General features: G+C 43.6%; 1 protein-coding gene across 1 annotated transcript; it reads left to right on the top strand.

Moving 5' to 3' along the window:
* The first annotated feature begins 1,331 nt into the window (after nucleotides 1-1,331).
* shdb (Src homology 2 domain containing transforming protein D, b) lies at nucleotides 1,332-21,797 on the top strand. Its single transcript, XM_029500415.1, has 7 exons — nucleotides 1,332-1,472; nucleotides 2,155-2,532; nucleotides 4,387-4,537; nucleotides 7,146-7,367; nucleotides 16,320-16,494; nucleotides 18,177-18,296; nucleotides 20,803-21,797. Exons 2-7 carry the CDS (start codon nucleotides 2,200-2,202, stop codon nucleotides 20,987-20,989), a joined length of 1,188 nt encoding a protein of 395 aa, XP_029356275.1. The 5' UTR covers nucleotides 1,332-1,472; nucleotides 2,155-2,199; the 3' UTR covers nucleotides 20,990-21,797.
* Nucleotides 21,798-22,593: the final 796 nt, after the last annotated feature.

The following is a 22,593-nucleotide window of genomic DNA, read 5'->3' as shown; positions in this document are numbered from 1 at the left end:
ATGGCATATTGATCGTGTTCTTGCATGATATAGATGTTAAGAATTTATTCCCCCAACCTTGTTCTGTTAATGTTTAAAAAGAAAAAAAAAAGCATGTCTCAAGGGAGAGCTGGTGAGGTTAGAGGAAGACGTCAAACCTTGGTAAAAGACCGAAAATAAATAAATAAATAAAAATCATTTGACAGCTTTTTACACTGGCTGCTGTCATGAAATTGATCGTGTCTTCTAGTTAACTGCTCATTTGAATGGACAGCAGGAAGCTGAAAGACACAACAAACGCAGCCACAAACACACAGGCACAGCGAATCGGCCTCAGGCCAGAGTCAGCTGAACAGACCAGGCATGAGGAAGGAGGAAGATGTGAGAGTTGATGCTTGTGGTGGGGTTGAATTCTAGCTCGATGACCTCATCTAGTCTCCCACTCCTGGGAGAAAGTGAGCTCATGAGCGTCGTAAAAAGAAAGAGGCATTTACGGTCTTTTAACAGACTTAGATGGGCCTTACCCACTCTGGCACATAATCCAATTTACCAGGCAGGACCTTGGATAATGGGACATCTGTAAAGAGGATGAAACGCACTGAGAGGGAGCAAGAAAGATGAAACGAGGGGAACCAAATGCTTTATTTTTCGGCCAGCCCCCCCCCCCCCTTTCCACATGATGAGGATTGTTTTTGTGTATCCACATCTGTCTAAAATTCCCCACACTGCTCATGTTACCCAGAGGATGATAGGATTTCCCCATTTTTCATCAAACCATCTCAAGAGAGATAGATAGAGAGAGAGAGAGAGAGAGCAGGAAACAGTTTTGTGCAGCTCTCAGGCTATTTTTCTTTGAGTGCAACCATAAAAACCAAACCATCACTGAAGCTACAAAATAAAAACTCCACTGATGTCATGGCCATAAATAATGCACATCCTTGGAGCAGGTTCGTGCGAGCTGATTTATTTCTGTATTTTTTTTTTTTTTTTCCTCCCCTCTCTGTTTCTGCTCATCATTTGTTTTCCCCCATAGGGTGACTGTGATTTTGACAGAGGGAGGATCTCTCTTTTTGCAGATGTGCAGATATGTCAATGAATGAACGGTCGGCTGACTGTGAAGGGGAGCAGGAGGATATTCCACAGGGAGCGAAGCGCCTCCCCTTTAATCGCTCGGTTGACTTTCTGTCGGAGCCTCAGTCGCTCTTCTTCACTCGCACGTTTGCCGTCAGCGGGTTGAGCAACTCCGGTGGATTTCACTGCTTTTGTTCCGTCCCAGAAAAAGCTGCTGAGTTGATTTCTTCTTCTTTTTCTTTTTTTTTTCCTCTCTCCCATTGTTTGGGGGGTGGGAGCAGAGTAAAATAATAATAATAATAATAACAATAAAAATAAAAAGCGGAGAAGGTTTTGTCTCTTCTCTGTGCCGTTTTATTGTCACCGACATGGAGAGACGCGGAATAAAGCATCCAAAGTGGCTGGAGGACTGAATAGGATCGGTAAGCTGTTTGAATCCACTGTTTTGGTGAGAAGTAAAACAGGAGAAAACAGACGACATATGATTTTGTTTTCAAAATGCTGTATGTCTGAGCCCCGTCTTGTGAAGGCTCATGGTGAACTTGCCTGATTGAATCTTGGATTAACTAAACCAAACAAGACTGAATTTATGTTAGATTCATTTATTTGATTCCACATTACTTTATAGTATTCTTTTCCAGTCTTTCAACCCCCCCCCCTTTTTTTTCTTTATCATCTTTTTCATGTCGGACTTTATTGCACGGGTGTGAAATGTAATTGCAGGCTTTGGGCAAAGTCCAGATGCCAGACGTTATTGCTCCCTGCGTAAAACAAAAGGAGTGTGTAAAGCCCATCTGTTGGTGCAGTTTGATGTCACTTCAGAGCGTGTAAACGTCCAGTGATTGTGGGTCAGCGGGCTCCAAAAAAAGTTGTCCAGCACAAATATTACGAGATAAACACATGGGATTGTTTTTGGATTCTAAAAAAACATGATTATTATTATTTATTAATTTATTTATTTATTTATTTTAATCTTCAAAGTGAATGTCACAATAAGAGAAAAATAAACCCACAGAGTGAATGAAATCCACAGCTCACAGGGCATCAGCAGAAATAAGGTCAGGCAGTAACCCTGTTGTTTTGTCCCCGTTTGCCCTCCTGCAGCACCCCCTGCTCTCTCCCCACCACACACCAACATTGGAAGCTGCGATGGCCAAGTGGCTGAAAGACTACCTGAGCTTCGGCAGCAGGAAGGTGCCGCCACAGCCACCCACACCGGACTACAGCGAGAGCGAGATCCTCAAAGCATACCGGCTACAGAGGGACCTGGACTTCGAAGATCCCTATGAGGACTCTGAGAACAGGTCCAGGCACGAATCTGGGGCTTCTGACCCCACCACGCCGGTGTATGGGTCTCCGATGAAGTCATCCAGTCTGGATGCAAAGTCTCCTAAACACAGACTGATCAAAGTTGACTCTCAGGAGCTGGGGCGCACCAAGATCCTCCTCAGTGCCATCTCCTTAGAGGACCAACAAGAGCCTGTAAGCCTCTCCACACATCTTTGCAGGTGTTTAAAGTCAAAAATGAGGGATGATGAATTGAGATTTTGAAGTGGAAGTGGTGTGTCTTGTGAAGTGAGAAGGATAAGAGTAAGGGAGTAAAAAAAGAAAGACCGTCCTTTCTCATTTCATTTCCATCACAGCGACGGCTTTATTGATCATGCTCGATGAGCAAGTGACTGGAATTATGTGTCACAAATGTGTATTGTTTACATAAATCACATTATACCCACATGCCACATAAATTTGCTACTCTAGATGGAAAGAATTATTGATGGCCTGAGCGGACCGTTGAGTTGAGGAGGGTCACAGTCCCATGAGTTTATGTTCGTCCATAAATAATAAATGGGGTTTGGTTTTGCAAGCTGAGAGAGACCCCCACATGAGCACATGTTAGGGGCCATTTACAGTATGCCGTATGCTGACGTGTCAAGGGCCACAGGGAGGTATAATTTATGGTTTGGAGCTGTTTGTGTCGTCAGGACTGCAGTGTTTTCGTGGTTATGCACGACGCATCTTGTGCTGCAAAAAACATACACAGCTACTGCGAAGAAAAAAGCAAACAGATGTCGAGAGAACAACTGGCACAGAGGCAAATGTTTCACAAGGAAATGGTTCACACATTAATTCAGATCACATATGCTGAGCAAGTTAAGGAGGATTTCAGGCATTTCATTGCTGCAGTGAAATTCGTGACTCCGCTCACAAAAACTGCTACAAGTGTGTAAAAGGCCTGAAGTGGATTGAAGTGATAGTCTTAACTGAAGTCAACAGCTCCCCTCTCTACTCTCAACTCTCCCCTGCTCAACTTAATTTCCCAAGGTCTGTGGGAACATCCACGCCCTAATTAACACTGCAGATTCCTGCGCACCGATAGCTAACCTGTTACAGAATCATCCAGGGAGTAGAATGTAATTTCGGAAAGAGTGTGTGTTTAGCAGGAATTTATGGAGCGAGTCTTTCTGGAGTGCTTTTCTTTGTCAGAGAGTGAAAGGACAAGAGCACATTGGCAAAGGGTGTATGTGTGTACATGTGTGTTTCTGTATTTGTATATATGTATGTCTGTATGTATGTATGTGTGTGTGAGGGAGACACCATATGGCTGCCTTTGTAGCTGTCAGTGAGCCAGCTGACCACTGTTTTCCTTCTGTGCTCGCACAAAAGAACAAATGTTCTCCACCGACCAACCAGCCCTTTCCGTACTCTCCTTCTCTACCCCCCAAAAAATGCACCATCCTCAGTGACAAGAAGGGTTCTTTTTGCATAGTTTTTTTTTTTTTTTTTTTTCCTTTAATGTGTCAACAAAGGCACAATCTTTTTTGTTCAAGGCTTTCAAGAGGAAACACTGTGCAGCTTGTGATGTTGAACACTAAAGGTGTAATTTTAGCATCTTGATGATACTCAAAAAGCATTTGTCTATAACCAAATATATATTTACCTTGCCAGGCATTGAGGAACTGATTGCTTGTTAAAAATGCTCTCTCCATCTTGGGTCTTGATGAGCTATTGTCTGAGCTGCACTCCTTCTTTTTAAGCACTTAAACATACAGACCAAATTCTCCTAATTAACAGAAAACATGCATGCCCCAGGATGTTTTTATTCCAATGCGTGATTCAAAAGCTGGTGCTTTTAGAAAATGATGGATGATTTTCATTAAGGGATTACAGCTGTTTTAGTTCATGTACCTGCAGGAAAAAAAAAATAATTTGAATTATATTCTATACTGAGTAAAAAAGAAACAAGAACAACAACAACAAACGTCTCCAATGAGGATGCAGGTTGAAATTCTGGAATAGTATTAGTAATTTTGCTTGTGTGTGCTTTTTGTTTTCTAGGTGGTTCCCTCCGCTCCTCTGGCAGGGGACACAGATTACTCTGATCCGTTCGATGCTCGACTGGACAGCCGACCGGAGTCCGACCACGGACCTGTTCCCTGTGAGAACAACGGCTACATGGAACCGTACGAAGCTCAGAGGGTCATAACAGGTCAGAGGGCCCTCAGTGTTTCAGCGAATTTAGTTCCCTTCATTACTCCATTATGTTTTCAGCACGGTCTTTTTGTGTTGCAGTTCATTTCATTTTCAGTTACATCTGACCCATGCATCCTCATAAATAGGATGCAATGAATAAGAATTGCCCTCAAATTATGAACTTACATGGTTTAGTTAAGTGGAACAGTTTAAGAGTCAAACCTAATCTCACCATAAAAATCTGTTATGTATTGCCTATAAATTGTCAGCATATTCTTTACTGCACAGCACTGATAGGATCATTGACATTATCTTTCCCTGCTGTTCTCCTTTTCCTTTTTCTGCCTCTATCGAAAGATCTATCTCCGTTTCCATATTTTCCCGGTCTTTGTCCTGAAGACTCGGTGCCTGTTTAATTGCTTCACTGTTGGCAGGAGTTCCTCTTTAGAGTGTTGTAGCTGTCCGTTCCCCTGTGTGTTTAGTTCATCACAGATGAGCCTGCCCTTTGGAGATGACTCTCCAGTTTCCAGCCCTCCCTCCTCCGCCACGATTTTCTCCCACACTATCTAATTCATATCTATCCCTTTCCATTTGTCTGTTCTCCCATAACATCTCTGTCTGCCCCTTTCCCTCCTGCCCTCCCTGGTCTGTCCCAGTCGTTTAGTGTAAAAGCCTCCCCCTCCTCCTTCTCCTCTATTTCTCTATCTCTCTTCATCTTGAGGGCTCTCCCCGGCCCTGAGGGGGGAGAGTCTGGCTGTCCCTCTTATTTCTTTCTCAGCAAATTTTATGTTGTGTTTGCTCCCCGTTGTGAATTGTGCCTCGCTATTCGGCAGCCAAATGAAGTCCATAATCTCCATCTTAAGTGAATGGTGCAACTTTTCCTCCTGCCCAAACTGAGAAACCTCACTGAAGGTGGATGGAGCCTTTGGAGAGATTAGATTCACAGCAGTGAAGGCAGAGCATTGTCGCAGCTCTTTCATTGACTTTGAATTGGGCCTGTCACTTCAGGGCCGTCTGTCTGTCTGCTTTTGTCTGTCTGTCTCTCTGTCTGTTTTTTGCTCATTAAAAATCACAGCAGAGTGTCAAACACAGTGAGATATGAATAGTAATTATCTCTCACAAAGCCTGTCCTGAAGAGACACCTGTGTGCTTTGAATCTGTACTTTTTTTGGTGGAAAAGCATCTTAAATTCTTTAAGCTGGTGTGTTATAACTATGGCTCATGAGGATAAAGGAAGGTCTCAGTTTCCAGGTCTCACATCTGTACGCCTAAACACCCCCATGCCCTCCTCCCATGTCGTCATCCTCTTCAATCTTCTACAGTATCTTTGTCACCTTTCTGGCAAATTGCTACCCCCCCCGCCTGTGTTTTCCTCCATCATGTTACCTATGAATTTCTCATTTTATTTCCTCCACGCCTGTTTTTATCTCTTCGCCTTCATCTTCTCCATCTCCAGGCTGCCTCTGACATTGTGGGTTCCCTGCGCAGGTAGAGCAGCGTTCAGCCCCACTATGCTTCTCAATGACTTTACATCAAACGTTGACAGACACCCCCTGCCCCCTCCCATTCTTGCCCCCACCCTATCTAACCTCCCTCCCTTGTCCTTCTCTCCCATTGCCCTCCTCCCTACCCCTTGTTCCCTCCCCGGCTTCCCTCTCCCCTTCCTTTTCCTCCTGCTCCTCACCCCCACCGCGTCCTCTGCTCCTGTTTCCCTCCTACCTCGAATTGCTCCTCCTCCTCCCCTCCACACGCTTCTTCATAACCTCAGGGACTTTCCCCAGGGTCTCCATTCAGTTACCATGGTGACTACAGGGCCGCCCAATAGCCGTGTCTTGTCGTATGAAGGTTAAACTTTTCTCTGCCTTTCTTCCAGCGAATCCTTCTATTTAGTCCTGCTCTCTTTTCATGTCCGTGCACCTACTATGCAAGGCGTACACAAAAGATGCCTATTCCATCATTTGTTCCTTCATTTTCTTCCTCTCCTCTGTGCCGCTTGTTTGTTTTTTTTCTTTTCTTTTTTTTAAAGGTCATATTATTGAGGTCAAAAAAAACATTGCAGCTGAGTGCTGCAGCTGTGGCACAGAAGTTTCAATTGAAATCAGATTCCATCCTCTAGCTTGCGTCAATAATCTCAAAGCCTTTTATCTCATGGCCATATTTGACTTTGTGCTGCAGCTGCAGGTGCTGAGATGCATTTCCAGGTTTGAACCCACTGAGAAAGTGATGAAAATGCTAACAAGGGACCACTGATGTTGTTTAGATCCATTCTATATTGCTGCTGGGAGTCAGGATGAATGGAGGGGGATTTTTTTACCATGATGCAATTCAGCATCTAACCCGAGGCCTCATTAAGCCCCCCTATATGAGATTCTGAGCCCACAGCAAGCTGTGCAAACATCATTTGTCTCACTTCTCTAATTCTTGTAATGTCAGAGCTAAACAGGCTTTTTGTTTTACTTTGTAATGCAGAACAATATCAGTGTTGAGTTAAGGGGAACCTCATCGCTGCTGGTAAATATTACTCCATAATACTGTTTGCTTTTAATTGCAGATAGCTTGAAGGTGACATAAGACAAATCTCTGAATGTGTTTGAATTTGTGCAATTTCAAATTTGCTTTAACAGAGCTTCAGCGTGGCCCAGGAGGAGGACGGGTGCGTGGTGGAGTGCAGCTCTACGACACCCCCTACGAAGACGAGCGAGGCCAACGCCTGGGGTTCGTTTATGGCGAACCTCAGGAAGAAAGCAAGGAGAGCAGCAGGCTGCCCCAAGATGATGAGAGACCAGCCGATGAGTATGACCAACCATGGGAATGGAAAAAGGACCACATCTCCAAAGCTTTTGCAGGTAACCAGAAGCATTGTGATGGTATTCTCACTACAAGGTTTAAAAAAAAAAAAAAACAGGCTGTAGAAGCCTATCAACCAATTTTCGCTCAGTTGCTGTGGTCTTAAAACACTCAAATTTCATGGCTTTACGAGAGCTCGTCAAAAAGCTTTCCTTCAATGATCTGTGTCTACACCTGGCTGGACGGTTGCCCAATGACACTGAACGAGAAAAAAGTAGGAAAAAAAAAACCAACTAATCTTTCTGGAAAATTCTAGCGTTGCATTTTTTAATAAATCTAGACATCACTGTCTAAAAGAGCCATTCATATCCTCCTCTCTTCTCCTGCTCTTCTGGCTTCTAGCTTCCAGGCTGAATCAATACTCGCTTCCCAGAATAAAGTTTTGGCATGCTAAGCAGTATTCGGGGAAAGCATTTTTTATCTGAGTGGCTCGTTTAAAGCCCTCATACTGGTAATCTTCGATTGTCTTTGAGGTTAATGGTCAATTTATCACCTTCTGGAACAAGCACATCTTTTGCTTCTAAACAAAAAAGTCTCGCTCAAAAAATGATAAAATTATTTAATGGAATTAGTGAAAACTGTTGGAAGCTAAAATAAAAAGAGAGGTTTTTGAAGGTCAAAGCCGTTCCACAAACACTACACCGTGAAATACTCATCTGACTGTCCTGACCTTTCATTTGGTGACTGCCCCTTCATCATTACAGCTGCAAAGGCTTTTGCAGGAAATGATGGCTGAAGTGACCTTAACTGTGTCAGCTCAAATGACTCTTTTTCTTTCTACCTCTTTTAGTTCATTTAAACACCCTGAAGTGACTATTGATTTCTTACTCACAGAGTTTAAGCAACCTGTGAGATGAGGTTGAGAATTGGCATGGATTCCTGATGTGGGTTGTGGTTGCCATGAGACAACACTAAAACACTAAAAAGTGATAAACCTGGAAGGGATGCAGATTTCGTGATCCATTTTCAGATGCAGGTTGATTAATTATTTTTTTAAATTATTTGTCATACTTTCCTATAGCAACAGGAAATTGAAAGAGGGAGAGAGGGTGGGTGGTGAGCAGGAAAGAGTGAGAGTCGGGAGTACTCACTTTACCAGGTGAACCTCCACCTTCATCATGGTTCTGTTTGCTGAATGACTTTAATGATGCAGTACGTCTTTTTAAATAATCGCACTATGCACGTTTAGCTCGTGAGGCATTATCTGATAAGTTGTTGGGTTAGTTAGCCAAAGTGCATTTTTAGATTTGCACTGACGTTGCATGTCACATCTCATCCTGTTATATCCATCTACTGGATATAATTGGAGGGAGAGAGAGACGTGAACGAAAGCGTGAGATGGAGAGGAACACAGAGACAGAAACAGAATGATAGGTCATTTAAGAGTGGATCAGTGTGAAGCATGCCCAGCCAAGTCAGCTTAATTGAGCTGCATCGCCAAGTCACCAAGGTCAAGGTGATGGGATAATAAATCAACCTTGCCTCACGCACACTCCCTCGTATTCCCGTCCTTCTCCTCTCTTTCCGTCCTGTATATGCCCCCTCCTTTCTTCACAGTTAATTACACGCCTACATGCGCGTGACTGATCTATTGCTAATAAGAGAGTAATGGCTCACAGTTGTTTGAATACACACACAAAAGCACATTCAGACATATCTGCTCACACCATCTATACATTTAAATTATGGTAACCAGAGAGGGAGCAAAGAAACATTGATGCCTTTTGGAGACTGAAGTGCATAACGGTTTATTTAAAAGCCAATCTCACCTCTCACCTACTTTGTATCCATTCCTGCTTTATCTGTTGTTTTCTTCCTCATGCTTTTAATCTTTGCACCTCAACCAGAAGACATTCCTGCAGAGGAGGGTTCGGAGCACCGTTTAAAAAAAACGCAGTGGAGGAAAACGCTTGTGACTCCAGTTGTCTGACCCCTTGTTTTTTCCATTTGGAGTCAGCAACTCTGAGCTGGCGTGCTGTCTGTCTGAGCAGACCAAAGCACTGAAGTGTAAACACACAAACAGTATTTTCCATTCTCACATTTAATCCATATTCCCAGACCCTTTCGGCGTTGCTAGGCACGGCCCATATGAGAGGGAGGGGAGAGATGGGGAGGACAAGGACGGAGCAGAAAGTAAAAATAGAGAGATAGGAAATGGATAACGAGGCCGTAGAAAAAGCTAGCTGTAGAGAAGAGAGAGAGGGGCTGTCTAAGAGTATGGTCTGTTTGGTGGCAGCTCAATGGATTTTTGTGGAGGCCCATTGCTTCAGAGGGGAGGAGCTGAGGAGAATTAATGGTTGGGGGCTGTGGTGAGGTGAGGCGAATGTAGAGGAGGGGGAGTCAGGGCCATTGGAGCTGGGTGCAATCAGTCATCCGCTAACACAGGCACACTCTGTCGCACATATACACACCAACACAGCAGCAGTGACAAGGCTATCCCTGCAGCCCTCCCTCCCTGCGGATGTGACACACTCACTCAGATAACCGGCGACAGGGGGCAAAGGGGGGCATCACGATCTGCCAGCAGCCCCTCATCATCACCTCCACACAGGCACACACATACACACTCACACACACACGGATTCTCAGATAGGTTTTCCAGCTGTGATTATCACTGTGCTTCTAATTCAAGGGTGAGAAGAGGTGGTGCACATGTTGGCACAAATGAGTGTGTGGGTGTCGGGGGGGTTGGGGTGAGGGAGCATATTGTATCTGGATTTGCATGCGTTGCATTCATGCAAGCCCTTCTGATTATGATTTTCACACATTATCCATGCTTAAATATAATTAGGTGAATGTTTGCATGTGGGTATTGTTCAAAAGGCATCAAAAATGAGTACTTTTCCAAAGCTTTGAATTATTTTCCATTGGAGATGGATAGTGGGTCCACTTCAGCCAGCTGCGTGAGCGAGCCTGAGGGGTCGGACGTGACAGGCCTCTCATTCTGGTGGGTTTTAATTACAATGTTAGAAAGCTGTCACCAGTCACCACCGTCCAGCTCAAATTACAGCCGCCATTAATTCTTGGAAGTCAATACACAGTCCAGCAATGAGAGATTGGCCCCGCAGCCATTCACCACTAATTAGTGAGCTAATGAAAGGCACTATGTCATTAACCCTCTGATGACCACACCTAATGAACAGATGAATGGGCGTTTCAGGTATTTCTTTTTCCTTTTTTCATTCAAGTTTTATAGTTCACCAAAGGAGTTTTGAGTGTCTTGATTAGTCGGGTGATGGCTGAACACCGGAGGAGTGGACTCATGATGAGAGAGAAACAAATCAGCTGGAAATCTGGATGTGAAAGATGAATGAATAACATAGCTGCCCATAGCAATTACTATCATGGTGCCAGTGAGCAAAGCACTTATTCTCCACTTATTCCAGTGCAGCTGCTCATTAGGCAACAGGAATATACTGCGGCTGTGGAGGGACGCTGCTGTCTACGCTTGTGTTTGTCTAAAAAAAAAAAAAACAGGAAGGTGATGAAGCGTTTGGGTGAAATTCTTCCTCACTAGATTAAGTCATCCTCGTCTTATGCCATGTTAGATGAACGGCAATGACGGTATCTGTCACGTTTTCACGACCTGATGGTGCTTCATCAGGTCAAATCTTTTAATTCCGATAGTTTGATATCAACATATATCGCGATGGAAAATGTTTCAATAACGGTGATATGATTTCACATTTCACACATTTCCTACACTTCACTATACATTACTTACAGCGTCTGTCACAGACCGACATTCATTACAGGCGCTGCCATCTTGTTATTGTGTTCAAGCAAAATAAAAAGGAAAACACACCAGGCTACCACAGGCACGCCACCAGTGCTCAGCAGTTGCAGGCTAGGCTGCTAAATGTGAACCCCTGACAGCTATACAAATGTGACTCAGCAAGCCTCCACAACTTTTAATAAAGCAGACGAAGTAGTCGATAAGAGAGGGAAGACTAATTCTTTGGTGTCAAAGTGGTTCAGCTATCGAAGATCGGATAATCTTCAGGTTTCAGTGAGCTGTTAAATGTGCCGGTGGTCAGCCGTCTAGCAGCAGAAATCTCACATCAAATATTTCCACAATCTGAAGAAGTTCACCTTCATAGAATATTCAGAGAGGCGGAAAGTTCAAAGTTAATTTAAAGATGTTATCGACAAAGCTGAAGTTTTTATTTTGTTTTGACAGTGCTATCGTGTTTGTAGTTTGAATATGAAGGCTGAACGCAAATACAAGGTGAACATAGATGTGCAGAGGAAGTTTCACAGACACGGCAGACTAATTTTTAGGTGCAGACATCTGTCGTGGTCTATTTTGGCAGTTATTCTGTGACCTTTATGATGTCCTTATCAATATCACAATTATTGACCAAAATGAAGGAATATCTTATGATATAAATTTTGGCCATATCGTCTTATTTTATTTACTTAGCTAAGAACATTCCCATCAGCCTGAACTGTACTTTCTGTGGTACTTTAAGCTAAACATAGGATGTTAGTGTTGTGATTATGAGCATGGTGACATTGGCATTTAGTTCAGAGGATGACCATCTTATCTTAAAATGAGGATATGACGGAGGAATTATCAGACTCTACTGATATTTTCTTGATAACTATTCTAAGCGGAAATTAAATAATGTCTATTTTTAAAATCGTCCAGAACCTTTTATTTGCTTCAGCCATGAAAAATGTGAAAAAATAGCACCGTTACTAAGATGCTGAGGGTTGATTTTAAAAGGTTAATGAATACCAAAACAATAGCTCTGTTGAGAGTTTGCAAAGACATCTTGACAGATGTTTGGCGTGTGTTTGTGCTGTCGGTATACATGTGGTGAGGCAAGACAGGACAAGGTTTCCTGAGCTCTTCTGAGTGCGTGTCTGAATGTCCCACCAGGAGCCTGCAAATGTATGTTTGTCTGCATCTGTGCATGCAGACAAACAAGCCTGGCACGAAACAAAAAAAGGAAAATGAAAATGAGATTTCCATTTCTGGAGCGATGCTTCTCTCTAGCTCTAAGCAGGCCCTGGGGGCATCTGACCAGTCTCTTCATCAATTTACTGGCACATTAGAAATACTCCTGTCTTGCTCTCTCTCCATTTCTCCCGCCTCAGTTTTCTTTTTGTCACATTTCCTCTCTCGCCTTCTCCCACTTCAATGATTTTTCTTTCTCCTTCGGCGTGAACCTTCACTGACATTAATGAAAAGGCATTTCCTTTGTGATTCCCTCTCGATGACACGGAGGGGAGAGACAATGGAAGTAGAGTAGGGCAAGAGAGGAGAGGAGCAGGGGAATACAGAAAGAGAGATAATGCCCCACTTAAAGATGATCGGCGAAAAGGGGGAGTGAAGAGAGAAGGATGTTCAATACAGAGAAAAAGGACAGGGAGAGCAGCATGAAGCCGCAGGGGAATGGGCATAATGAATTTCTGGAGAATGGATACACAGGTGTGGAGCTTCATTACGGAAGGGGAACTGTTGTGAATGAATGTTTTATTCCTCCCGCACTGGCATAATAGCATAAGGTGTTAATTGTCTGTGCTTATGGGGCCCATTTTTGCCCAGCAGAAGGTCTTTGTGTGAAGAAAAAAGAGAAGATGGCAGGGCCGTTTGAAAAACCAGATGTCTTGAATAATGGACCTAATGAAGCTGGTCTATTGTCTTTGTCTGCTCCTCCTTTAGACAATGACAGAGAAAACAGCAGGTGTGCTTGAAAAGTCAGTAATCTGTTACCTAAGGCACTGAGATCTGAGCAGCACAGAAAACTTCTCAGTCCGGCCCCCCCCAGATAATATCTAACTGCTAATCGTGAGCAGGTAGTCAGTGCTGCAGACACATGGGACCTCAAATTACTGAACTGCTGTCACCCGTTTCATCAGAACTGATTCAAAACACGCTCCATTGTTTTCACACACACATTAGAATACATTTTAACTACAGATGGTTGGGAGCACAGATGTGAGTGTGCCTATTCGTAAACCATTTGGTGTGTCTCATTGTCTTGTCCTGGCAAACAAAGCTGAGGTCCAACAGCCTTGTATGACAGATCCACAGGTTCCTGTTAGAAGAGAATGGAGGACAGATGTTCCCTCTTAGTAAATGACTGACACGGTGTGATAGTGCGTGTGTGTGTGTGTGTGTGTGTTAGTTTGGTATTCAGCTTTTTGTTATCATAGTGAGCAGTTCAGACAATGTCTGCGTGTTTATTTAAGCACGTGTTTGTGTCTAGACTTTTGCAATGAACAGAGCTGCCAGCGTTACCATCTGACAGCCAGATAGAAGCACGCCAGTCCTGGTTGGCTGTGCTGGCGTTAACAGGCGTAAGTTTAGGGAGTCTGCAAATATATGGAGAAAGCACATGTGCCGCGTGATTTTGATTAGGGGGAAATGGTGATTTGACACAGATCTGGGACAGATGAGTTCTGTGGATTAAGTATTCAGTTTTTCAGGTTTATGTGTCGAATTAGGAACCAGAGTCTGGTATCTGCTATGACAAGACAACCAGCAATACCCTGTATCCAAAATACCATGGTTTAAAATCCATGTAGTCAAATGACCTGTTCCATTTGAGCCAAGAGAAAAGGAAAATGAAAAGGAGAAAATGGTCCATCTACATTTTATGGTCTGTTTCCTTTACAACAAAGAGATATCAGCCAATGCGATAAATTTATCTCACTCTCTTTGGCAGATTTCTTCACTTCTTTTAACACAAGAAACCAGACGTGATGACTAGTTAGTGACAACGGCTAGCCAAATACCGAGGGAAAGGAGTCTTGATGGAATTTTCCATCTACAATACGCCACTGGCTGAGCTTATCTCTTCCTCATATGCATGAGCACACTTTTGATCTCTAATAAATTATCCTGGCCTTCTAGTCTATCTCTTCATTCTTGTTACACTTCACTTGCTTTCGTGTGCTGCTCATTTACACCCCACCACGCACGCTTTCCTCGCGTCTCACTCTCAGTTTTACTGAAGAATTAGAGGTGTCGGATGTGATGTGTTGATGAGCGGACTGGCAGCAGAGTGTGGTAGTGATGGTGTGGGCGTGTGGGTCCTGTGTGCTCGGGTGCGTGTCTTCCATTGAGCAATGCCAGGCCACACTTTAATCCTGGCTTCAGCGGAGGTGCGGCCTGCTCCAGATGAGGCCATTGTACTGCGCCATGCATCAATAATTCATGGAGAGCCAGAGAAAGTGGCGGAGTGTGTCTGCCTGCTCAATAATTAACCAGGGAGGGAGAGAGCCATGTATGTTCAGCCCGGGTCTCACTCCAAACGCCCGTTCAAATGGCCTTTGATGTTGCGGGCCTGGAGGGTCTTTGGATTTGTCGGCTCATTAAGACGTCACCCCTCTTTTCCTTTTATTTGTTTTGTAATCCGTTTTTGCTGTGAGCAGGAGCTGAATGTATGGTGTTAACTGGCAAATTGCATAATGTACGTGTCAATGCAAGTGTGTGTGTGTGTGTGTGTGTGGCTGCAGTGATGACTGTTACTGTCGATGGTTGCCTTCCATGGTAGATAATGAGCTATTTTCAGTTCTGTCTCACAGTGCACCTTCTGCTGCTCTCCTAGTGTAGGTAGGACAGTGACTGAAGCATTATTCTGCCCCCACGCTCCTCAGCTCCACTGTCAGCAAGCTCACCGCACGCAAAGTCACATTTTATTTCCACTGCATTGAGAGACGATTCCTTTAAAGTGGATTAGTTCAGATGACCTTCAGTGATGCGACTTCTGAACGTGTCCTGTCTGTCGTCTTTGCTTTTTTCTGTCTTATCTCACATGATGAATTGCTCTAGGTATCGAATCTGAGACACTATGATTACGCTCTACCACAAGTGTAATGAAGCATGGTAACAGGAGGTAGAGTATATTACTGGAAGTATAGTTAACCACATTTCATGATACCACATTGCTGTCATCGGTAACACACTGGGGTTCTTTCACCTCTTCCAGATCACACTTCTCACTTACTCTCGCCTCCTCATCGAACAATCTTGCAGCAGCGTTTGGTCTCACTTCCCAATCATCACCCCTTCTCTCACCTATCTTTACTTTGGTGAACTCTGTTCAAACCCATCTGCCGTTTTTTCTCACTCGTTTTTCTCTCGCCTCCTCTCTGCTCTACCCCCCTCCCCTCTGTTAGAAATGAGGGAGTTGTCGGACTTGCCCTGGCCTGCCCCAGTGGGTCAGCTGGAGGAGGAGCCCCCCGTCAGAGAGCAAGGTGACCTGTAACACCTCGACCCCCCTTCACCATTTTGCCATCCTCTATCACCCCAAGCACTCACATATGCTGTCACGGTGACCCCTGTGACCCTAGCTGTTGTACTACATCTACCCCTACCTCCACTTTGAATCCCCGGTGGCCTTCATCTGCAGTCACCTGCATCTGTCCTTGTCTTTTGAAGTCATTATGGGTTTGTGTGTGAAGCTTATTATCATGACCCTCCCTGCATCAACCACAAGTGGCTCTCTTTATTCATATCAGCAGGCTCAGTTGAATTGCTGCGCACTTAATGTTTAATTAAAAGTACTGTCGATTGGACTTCACCAAAACATCAGACAAGCATCAAAGGGGTAAATAACACTTGAGTCTGTGCATGCAATTTGCTTCAGAATGGAATCACTATGGTCAATATACTACTGGAGGACAAATATGGGCACACCAAAGCCAGGCAGAGAAGATGGCAACTTCCTGCGTGCAGCTGCAGTCGGAGACTCATAAATATGTTGATGATGGTAGTTGTGATGATGCGGATGTTTCTGCAGTCTGTCAGACTGAGACCTGCTGTCCTCCAGTGCAGGAGGTCCTTCTGCCGCATGTATGGTTTTGCAATAGCCGGATGTTTGATGTTTACCCAAGTTTGGCTTTGAGGTTTAATCCCTTTTGATCACATCACTGTGTAAAGGCCGTGACTATTTTTTTTTTGTGTGTGTGTGTGTGTGTTTCCTGTTTGCCAACAGTGCAGTTTGACGGCGCAGAGTGGGACTGCTCCTCGTCGCCTACAGAGCGGTTGCGCGCCCCGGGGCCCAGGTCCAGCCCGCTGGCAGGTGGGGGGATGAAGTTTCGAATGCCGCAGGAAGGCCTTACGATGGTGGGGGAGAGAGTGGACCCTACCCTGCCTCTGGAGAAGCAGGTGTACGTATGCAGTCTTCAATTAAACCAGGATACATAAACATATATCATTTCCTACATATCTGAGTATCGGCCACACTCAGAAGATTTAATTAGATTAAGAGGCTTACATGCTTTGATAGTTAATGATTAAGTGTCCCCGTTGCCATTAATTTAATTACTTTATATATAACACAGGATAAAGAAATTGCACTGTCTTGGTAGAAAAATAGCACTAATAGCAGAGGTTATGGGGTGCACATTAGGTGACAATAAAATTTACCAATGATGTGCAAATGGTGCATCCAAGTAGACAGAGGAATGAGATCCACAGATTACTGAAATATATTATTAGGCCAGACATCTTGCCTCGGGCATTACTGTGAGTCGTGATGTTTATATGCATCAAACAAAACTGAATTAAAGAATTGTTTGTGCATGTAAACGCAATTAGTCTGCGCTATTAATTTCCCTAGATCGTAAATGTCTCTGCACAGATGCCACACACAGTCATTTACCATCCGATATAATAAAATAAATAATTACAGTAAAGTGAGATTTAGCATTTGAAGGTCAAATGGCTCTTATAGTCCACAAATGAATCCCTAATGTATTTTATTGCATAGCTCTGATGATGTGGACACATGAAAGCGAAGTGTTTATGTGTTGGGGCTAAGCAACGTTCATCAGAGTTTACAGAACAGTAAAAGGGAAAAATGAGAGCTAATTAAGTCAGAACATTAAAAACACACATTTACTTTCGTCTTGTAATTTCAGACATCATTGGTGTAATTTATGTGCTGTTTCTGTGCATTTAAATGACCGTTTTACTAATGAAATCTGAACACATGACACTCCTTAAGCACTCACACACACAACCCACTGGGCGGTACTCACAAACGGATACATGAGCACAAATTCACATGAGGATGTTAGTAGATTATTATGCTTCATTGCTCCCTGATGGCCTCTGAAGAGCTGTTCCGTGCTTTGTGGTTTCTTTGTGTTAAAATTCTGTCACTGTCAACCTGTAGCATGTCCAAGGATATCTTATTATTGGAAAAATTAATTCACTTGAATCAACTGTGGTAGTTGCAGATTTGCCTTTGGATTATACTTCAGTGCAATTTGGCGAAACACGAGTGAGTTGCTTCTCGGGAGTCAGTCAGTCGGCGCTGTTCTGTCCATCACTGGTTTATATTGAAATATCTCAACAACAACAACAAGATCTCATGAATTGATATGATAATTGATAATGATTGTGTTGCTATGCCAAATTGTAGCTTCGCATGGTTTGTTCCAGTATATGGAATTTATGGTATGTGGGATCAGCACAACAGCATGATGTAATCGATTTACAGCCTTGAAAATAGAGGCCTTGTTTATAATTGCTGTGTGTCTTAAACTTTAGAAATACTGCTGCTACTGCGTCATTGATGTTACACTGTGAAGGGCAAACCTCAAGAGGTATTTTTATCCATCCATCCATCCATCTATTGCCTAAACCGCTTAATCCGTCAGAGTTGCAGGGGTGGCGCTGCTGAATTTCTTTGTCAGTGCCGACAGCAGCATAAGATGTCAAAATACACTACCAGTCCAAAGTTTGGACACACTTTCCTATTCATTTGAATGAGAAAGTGTGTCCAAACTTTTGACCGGTGGTGTAGGTTGAGTCAAAATATTTGTTGTATGTGTGTGTGTTTCAGATGGTACCATGGGTCGCTGTCTCGTTCTGAGGCAGAGTCGCTGCTAACGCTGTGTAAAGAGTGTAGCTACCTGGTGAGGAACAGTCAAACCAACCGCTCCGACTTCTCTCTGTCTTTACGGTAAGAATCGCACACACACACGCACACACACACACACACACACACACACACTAAGGCTGACATACTACAACAAGTGTTGCCACACCTGAACATCTTGCAAGCTCCTCATATCTTCTGCCGAGCGGACTGTGTGCAAAGTGTCTGTGAAGCTACTTCAGCCACCGATCTCATATCGCAGTCTCCCACACCTCTCCATCTGTCTCTCACTCCTCCCTCTCCCTCTCCTCCCGTCTAGCATCACCCCCACTTAAGATCACTGCCGTACTGATTCTTTTACCCGATACTCATTTGCAGGGCACAATACTGCTGATCTGGTCAAATGTCTCGCTTGTAATTGCTCTCCTGATCCATCGTCCTAGCCTCGCACTGCTCTCCCATCACCCCTCCGTCCTCACCCCATCCTTGGCCCCCTTCTCTGTGGCCCCATTGGGCCCTCTAAGTGGTAATCAGGCAGGTAGAGCACACTTCACTGCACACATCATCCTCCCCATAATCACTAATGAATATGAATTACCTTCTGTGGGCCACACAAGAGGGGAATTAGGGAGAGTAGGGGGAGAGAGTGAGGAGAGGGGGAGCCTCCGAGTGTCACTGTGTTGTGCTGACATATAAACAAGCTCATGCATTACTCATTTACACGAGTAGAGTGGGTTTGACAAACGCACACACACACACACACAAGCAACAAGGTCACCACCAGCACTGGTTCCCTTGCTGGTGCATGCAAGGTTTAGAGATGATAATGTCTCTTCTAAAACTGCAAAATCTATCAACCTTGCATTCCTTCTGCTCTTCAGAAAGAAGAGGTGGCCTTAACTGAAGTTGACCTTCAGAGTTCTCATTTTAAACTTTTTTTTTTTTTTTTTTTATCTGATCAAAAAGATGCCTTTAATTTTCTTCATCACTATCAGTAACATGAATATATTAATACCGCTGAGGTCACTCAAAGGGAGTCACACGGGATAAGAATGATGAGATTGATGATCATTTGGGTTTTGAACTTAATGTAAGAGAAGCCAAAAGGCAGAATCTTTATCCAAACCTCCAAAGACCCATTACAGTTTCATTAGACTTTGACCTACATTGACCATCATTACTTTTCACACTTGTACTTACTCACAGTTCCCAGTGCAATGAGATTATTTTAAGCACGATGTGTTATGCCCACTTTTGCTTTTAACTCCACATTTACGTTTTCATAGCATCATTGTCCAGGGGAAATTTTGGACAGTTTTAAAACGTACTGTCTCGTGAGTCTTAAGCATTGGCAACAATTTGCTTAATGAGCTTTTTAATTTTAGTCTTAGAGTCTGTGACAGTGTGCCTCCATACTGGTGTAGTTAAACAGGGTTTGTTTTTTTGCGCACCATGTTATTGTCCTGCCAGCCCAGAGGAAAAAGCCTTTTGGCTAATTTGTTTCATCTTCAAGCTCTGTGGTTTAGATAATCTGGTTTTATCTAATAAACACCAACTGGTTGTGTGTTTACGCCTTTGATATCATCACAGCTAGAGGACAAACCCTTTGGAAAAGACTGCGTGTAACACCATATCAGCCCATATCAGCACATTTTTAGTGAAACTATGCGGCATCAGGGTGTGTGTCTCCCTCTCCTTGGAAAAAACGGACCACACCTTGAGATTGCACTGCGATGTGGAGGATGGGAAGAATTTCAAAAGTTGTTCAATGGAAACAAAATGGAGAAATGTATGAGAAACGAACTGAAACAGACAGATCTGCACCATTTACAGCGACATGAATATTTATGAAACAGCACAGGCAGGTTTTAATGCACCACAAGATACAAGGAGTCCCCCAAAACAAACAGGGCCGGATGAAAGCAGACAGCTCTGATGTGATGATGCATCTGGCTATTGTTTCCCTCTGGAGACAAGTAGGAGGATCATGAACTGGCTGTTGTTCGGCTGATTGTTGTCTCAGAGAGTGTTAGCAGTTTCAGGGCCTCTCAAAATTAAATTTGGTGTACAAGAACAATAACAATTTTGATGACCAGCTCCGACCTTTGTCTTTCCCTCTGATTCTATAATTAGATTTACACCATGGCTGGCTGGCTGGCTCTTAAAGGAGAAGTCCTTGTCGTGGTTGTTTGGATGTTAAAGGGGAGGCACTCGTGTGGTTCTCCTGCCACTTTCACAGTCGAGTGCTTCCCTCTTTCTCTCTCTCTTTGGCTCTGTCTTTCCCGCCATGTGTCATTAAAGCACCATTCATCCATCAAAATGTCCTTTCCTTCCCAATTTGTGGCGTGGCATTAAATCTTGGTTAAGATCACATCCTCAAAGTGTAGCAAAAAAAAAACATAAATCCGCCTGTGTCATTATGTGACAAAATGCATGGAAGGCTGTAAGATATATCGCTGTATGTGCCCCACATTTCATGCCATCCTTTTCTCTTGTGCGCATCCCTTTCCCTCACTTACTTTGGACACTTTGTTCCTCCAGTCTTCCTCCTTTCACCGTGCTTCATTTCTGCTTGTCCTCCTCCTCACAGGAGCTGCCAGGGTTTCATGCACATGAAGTTCACCCAGTGTAAAGATGGCAAGTACGTGCTGGGACAGAACAGCCCTCCGTTTGACACCATCCCAGAGGTGATACACTTCTACACCACACACAAGCTCCCGATCCGCGGCGCGGAGCACCTGTCCCTGCTGTTCCCTGTGCTGGTGCAGACGCTCTGACTAACCTGGAGGTTTTCGCTGTGCTCGGACACTCAAAACTTGAATGTGTGACGGGATCTTCCCAGCAGAAGACCAGTGCTTTCTTTTCATTGGACTGGACTAATTTTGGTGGCTCGGCTCACCACAGGGCTAATGCCCTCACCCACCACTGCTATCTTACCTGTGCCAAGTGTCTCTAACATCTGAGGGGAAGGGGCGGGGTTCGATTCACATAAAATACAATACCAGAACTTTTGCTACACCTTTGCTGTAATTCCTCTTTCTCATCTCCTTGCTGAGCCAAAATGGGCTAACATCAGGGCATTCCTCTTCCATTTCTTTCACAGCTGACTGAAATTCAGGGTGAGATCATAGAACTGGAGTCCGTATGTCCTAAACTAAGCTCCGTTTTACAGAAGACCTGCGGAGGATTGAGATCAGATTACTGCTGTTCCACAAAAAAACACCTCATTCACACTGGTCAATATTGCTGTTGTCAGGTGAAAACCTTGCAAGTTGTATTTTGCTGATTTTTCACGTTTGTACCAGATTCAATAAATTCAATTGTACTGTGTGGGGTGAGTTACCTTTGCCATCCTTGGGCTCAGAAAACCCTTTTCGTAATTGCTATTTTTGAAATTTAAAAAGGTTTTTACCAACAACAGTGATATATCAGATGCTTTTGTACACAAAGCCACACCTTTTCATTCATTTTGTTCTGTGCTGCCATGCTGCTGACACACCTCCATGTTACTTGTTGATTGTTCACCATAAACAACAGAGAAGTTGTGTTGTATTGGTACTTGCTGTTGTGTTGGATGATGCTCAGTTGGGGTTTTTTTTTTCCCAAAGCAACTTGTCACTGCTGTCATTGTCTTTTCCCTGATAGAATAAGTTTGGAAGCTGAGCTGCAGCCTTCATCTGAAGCTGAGACATGCAAATCAGGAGACACTGGACGCTCTCAAAAGCTCCTAAACTCTGCGAATCTTGGTTCATGTTCTTACACTTCCTACATGCTTCATCACAGATTTTTATCCTGGCCAAGTCCTTAGATTCTGGTTGGTGAGTTGTATTTGGGTTTAAATGCTGGCCATCTGGAACAGGTTTTCATGTCTGCTGCCTGGCTGCAGGGTCATGTGGCAAAAACTGATTTTCGTTGAGAGCCAAATACATTTATGAACATTGCAAACTACAAATGGGAAAATTATTTAAATAGTTGTTTCTCAGTCCCAAAGTCTGTATTGCTTGTGTTGCATTGATCATGATTGTTGTGGCAATTTCCTTTCAACAGTAAAATGAGTTGTAATATTTACCTGCTGTGTTGAAGTATTTCATCTGTACTTGAAATAAGTGGACTCAAGAGAATTCAATATATGATCTTCATGTAGATCCTAGTGGATCCTAATCTGAGGGTCAAGGCCTCAATAGCAGTTTGGAGATGAATTTTTCATTTGATTGATTTTTGCCTCTTTCAGCCTTTAAAAAATTAATCTGAAAACAATTGTAGGCTGGGGGGGAGGGGGTGAAAAACTCATAGCCAACCGAACCTGATTGCTTGCAGAACGGGTTTGCGTTATGAAGGCACATGCACTGATGACCACTGTAGATAGAAAAAAAATCCTTTT

This window comes from Echeneis naucrates, chromosome 4, assembly GCF_900963305.1.
Source record: "Echeneis naucrates chromosome 4, fEcheNa1.1, whole genome shotgun sequence".
NCBI classification, from domain to species: domain Eukaryota; kingdom Metazoa; phylum Chordata; class Actinopteri; order Carangiformes; family Echeneidae; genus Echeneis; species Echeneis naucrates.
The sequence above is the reverse complement of the archived record's forward strand: the minus strand, read 5'-3'. Positions and strand labels throughout refer to the sequence as shown.

Excerpts from the sequence above, each read along its gene's own strand:
- shdb (XM_029500415.1), top strand. The coding sequence starts at position 2,200 with ATGGCCAAGTGGCTGAAAGACTACCTGAGCTTCGGCAGCAGGAAGGTG. Across the intron at positions 7,368-16,319 it reads CATCTCCAAAGCTTTTGCAG|TGCAGTTTGACGGCGCAGAG; the intron begins GTAACCAGAAGC and ends GTTTGCCAACAG. Across the intron at positions 16,495-18,176 it reads CTGCCTCTGGAGAAGCAGGT|ATGGTACCATGGGTCGCTGT; the intron begins GTACGTATGCAG and ends TGTGTGTTTCAG.